General features: G+C 35.0%; 1 protein-coding gene across 1 annotated transcript; it reads right to left on the reverse strand.

Moving 5' to 3' along the window:
* Positions 1-512: 512 nt before the first annotated feature.
* LOC119665983 lies at positions 513-2654 on the reverse strand. Its single transcript, XM_038075243.1, has 2 exons — positions 2322-2654; positions 513-871 (listed from the first exon to the last, which is right to left on the reverse strand). The coding sequence occupies exons 1-2, from the start codon at positions 2509-2511 to the stop codon at positions 513-515; spliced, it is 549 nt and encodes a 182-aa protein (XP_037931171.1). The 5' UTR covers positions 2512-2654.
* Positions 2655-4437: the final 1783 nt, after the last annotated feature.

Consider the following 4437-nt stretch of genomic DNA (forward strand, 5'->3'; position numbering starts at 1 on the left):
ACTAGATTAGAGGGTTTCTTCGAGAGAATGCGCCTAAACCTTGCTGTTCCTTGACAACCCTCCACGCTTTCACAGAAGGCTTTCCAGGAGCGTGTTTTGGCTCTTTTTATTTCATTTTTATATATTTTTAGACTGACTTTGTAGATGTCCCAGTCAGTGTTAAGATTACTTCTCTTGGCCTTGTTAAACAAGTTTCTGCTTGATTTTCTAAGATCTCTTATTTCCTCGGACCACCACAATGGCTTTTTCTTTCCCCTCTGTGATTTTAGCGGGCAAGAACGGTCCAAGGCTATGTTGCAAGCTTTTGTGAAGGTTTCCACAACGTTATCTAGCGATTGAGGAGTCTCTACTTCTTCAATAGGATATAGAGGAAGTAGATTTAGTAAATTGGTTCGATATCTACTCCAGTTGGTATTAAGGTAATTCCGATAAGGTTTCTTAACTGGACATTGTAGATTTATATAGAATTGAATATAACGATGGTCAGAGAATGAGTGTTCATCAAGAACTCTTCAATCCTTAATCTCAAGATCTGTGTTTTCAACAGTTAATGTAATATCTAAAACTTCTTTTCTGCCTGCAATAATAAAAGTAGGTTCTACTCCTGTATTGCATATATGAAGATTATAATCTAGAATAAAATCGAATAACGACTCACCTCTTTCATTTATGTCCGAGCTTCCCCAGATTGTGTGATGAGCATTTGCATCGGCTCCAATCACAACACCAGTCATTCTTTCTGCTGCTGTTATCACGAGCTGCTTAAGTATTTCCGGTGGTGGATTTCCTATATGGTCGTGGGCCATGTATGATGACACCACCCATACGGTTTTGCCGTCGATTTCCAAACTCACTGCAGTCTGGTCTAGTGCTGTTCATATTCGAATTTACGAAGTATTCGAAGAAATTCGAATATTCGAATAGTAAACGAAGTCTTCGAAGTTGAAAAAAACTTCGAAGTTTTTGTGAATTTTTGTTCTCGAAGTCTTCGAAGTTTAAATGTAGTGAAAAACTTCGAAGACTTCGAAGACTTCGTAAGCAAAAGGTGAAGTGAGAGCGCACAATGCAAACAAACGTGCATCACACAAATTATTTGAGGGATGAAAGCGTTTGCTTTGTTTGTACGGTTTTATGTTTTTTGTTGTTATTCTATGCAGAAAATTAAAAACATGTTTTTTTGTTTTATTTTATTACATAAAATTTATTTTATTATAAAATATGTATTATAATATATATTATTTTTAAATATGTTATTATTAAATATTTTTTATATTAAATAAAAAATTCACATTTTAAATAACTTATATTTATTATTTATATTTAAAAAATTATATTTATGAAAATTTTTAATATAATATAAAATATATACGTAATAATATGAAAATATTGATATTGATGGATTTTATTAGTAATGGAATTTTATAAAAATTTTCATTTTCCTTTAAAAAGAAAATCACAAATTAAAACCTTGAAAATTAGTTATGGAAAAATGAGTTTCGCTCATTAATGCCTAATTATTTGACCTGTATGAGCTGTGATGATCACGCAGGTAAGCGCAAATTTATTTTTGCATTATAAAATTTTGAATGTTTTGTTGTAGTTACAGTTATTTTACTGTTTATGGAAAATTTTTAAATCCCTTATTCTAGGAAAAGAAATACATAATATTATAAGGAAGTATTTAAATAAAATGTAAATTAGTGTATAAGCAAAATTGTATAAAAGAAATTCCATCAAATTTTCATGTATTTTATATTATATTAAAAATTTTCATAAATACATATAATTTTTTAAATATAAATAATAAATATAAGTTATTTAAAATGTGAATTTTTTATTTAATATAAAAAATATTTAATAATAACATATTTAAAAATAATATATATTATAATACATATTTAATAATAAAATAATAAAATAAATTTTATGTAATAAAATAAAACAAAAAAACATGTTTTTAATTTTCTGCATAGAATAACAACAAAAAACATAAAACCGTACAAACAAAGCAAACGCTTTCATCCCTCAAATAATTTGTGTGATGCACGTTTGTTTGCATTGTGCGCTCTCACTTCACCTTTTGCTTACGAAGTCTTCGAAGTTTTTCACTACATTTAAACTTCGAAGACTTCGAGAACAAAAATTCACAAAAACTTCGAAGTTTTTTCCAACTTCGAAGACTTCGTTGAAATGCGAATATTCGAATATTCGAAGAACTTCGAATTTTTAAAAACTTCGAATAATGTGAACAGCACTAGTCTGGTCGTCATCACTAAAATTATTCAAAAGGAAACAATTAATGTACTTTTTAACTAACATACATGATCTAGGTCTACCTGAGTCTGTGTTGCTGATAAGTTTATAGTCATTTGTTCCGATTCCACAGATCCGGTTTTCCAGTATCCATGGTTCCTGAATCAGAACAATATCGGCTCCACCCTGTGCAAGGTGGATTAGAAGGTTTGCTGAAGCAGCTTTAGAGTGGTGGAGATTAATTTGAAGCACCTTCATCAGGTACTTGAACCTCTACCACCGTTTTATCGGCTTCGTCATCCGAGTCCAGGAGCCCACTCTCATCGAATAGGTTGCCCAGACTGGTCACCGAGCCCGCATCCGATTTGTCTTCAGACATCAGAGAGAGCGAGTCCACCTCCATTTGATCTGGGAGGTCTTCACTCTGTGTTTCCTCACAACTCTGCTGTCTTAGCATTGGTTCTTAGCTGGTTCCTCCAGCAAGGGCTGATCAGACGTAATCTTCTCCGGTTCTTCCGTGGCATCGGTACGATAGACCTTGAGATTTAGTTTCTCGAAGCCATAGAAGATTACGTATTTAGCTTCGGAGAGCGGTTTCAATGACTCCGCATTTAATACAAGGACAGCTTGTTTGGTCGGTCCAACAGGCTCCTCTAATTTTACCACCTTCCAATTTCCAGTTGGAAGGTTGGGGTTGCAGATCCTGATTATTTTCAGAATTTGCTTCGGGTCAGTTTGTTTAGTTGGAATCCAAACCCTGGCCCTAGGACGAGATGGAATATCCTTCTTGTCTACCGCTTCAAGTCTGGCTCCAGGCCAGATCTCTCCTACTTTAGAGACAGCTGCCTTGTACAAGGCAACCGATCTCGCATCCTTGCAAGCTACCAATTTTACTTGTCCTTGGTGCCAGCCCGCGTCTTCGCAGGAGGTAGCAGGTCCTGGGTTTTCTTCCAAAACTTGGAGGAAGATGTCTACCAGCGCGGCCGACACCCATTTCCATTTGTCTTTGGGGATTCTCCCCTCCTCGGCACTCCTATCCAGGACACCTATAATGAGATTGTCATTCGCAACCTCACTGTACGGTCGTACCAGTACATTGTAACCTCTTGGTTTTTTCGTGTAGCCATACGGCGGTCGTTATGGGCCTTTTTAGAGGGTGGAATTCTCCTTGTGGATTTAGGTTCTGACTGGTCACTGCTTTTGGCCGTGACAGAAGAGGCAACATACCGACTGGTAGATGCAGTATTTCTGCTTCCAGAAGGCCTTAGGCCTTACTTGGGGACACATTTTTTTTGCATGTTTTTGTATATTTGACTTCCTTTGTAGTTGGCAGGATTATTTCCCTCACATAAAACACATTTGACATCACTGGATCTGATTTCTAGTGCACTTGATACACTAAGGTTTGCGGTGACAGTATCCTTTTGTGTGCCCATACTGCTGGCAGTTTGGACATTGAGGGACTTCGCGTTTCGGGTGAGGTGGTTCCAATATATCTGTAGCGTAAAGTAAATTAACAAGAGTTTGTTAATCAAATAAATATCCTTATTGTTTAGGTTTGGAGCAAGTTCGATAATAAACATGGGAAGAGGTTCTCCAGGCCTTCTACGTTTAATGTTCCAAACATATGCAGTCGTATATTCAAGCTCCAGAAGTGCGTTTTTGATTTCATCAATATCGGTTGAGTGATGCAAATTTTTTAATATGACTAATGTTTCGCTCAATTTTCGGTTTGTAAGTGTAGAATTCTGTATTTTTGAGCTTCTACTGTTTTACATCTGATGTAAGAATCAGATGTAGTAGGTTGAACTCTTACTTGACTTAGATTTAATACTTTTAAGTTGAATTGATTAAGCGCATGTTTGTTTAATAGATCTATTAGAGGTTTGATTCAATGTATGATTGGTGCCTGTCGTGTGCTTATGTTAGTTTCATTTAATATTGTTGCGTGTAGGTTTGAATAACTATATTTTAAATTTTCGTTTTTATTATTGATTGATTTCATTTTATTAGCGGTGTCAATTTCACTAGCTATTTTTGTTATTGTAAGGAAAGAAATATTCACATATTTCCAACCTACATAGTGTCAATATAACAACAAGCAAGCAACAACACCAACACTATACTAGTAACTTCAAAAGACATTTTAGTTACACATCACAATACACTATGTTTAACACGCAA

The sequence above is a fragment of the Teleopsis dalmanni genome, chromosome 1 (genome assembly GCF_002237135.1).
Source record: "Teleopsis dalmanni isolate 2A chromosome 1, ASM223713v2, whole genome shotgun sequence".
Taxonomy (NCBI): domain Eukaryota; kingdom Metazoa; phylum Arthropoda; class Insecta; order Diptera; family Diopsidae; genus Teleopsis; species Teleopsis dalmanni.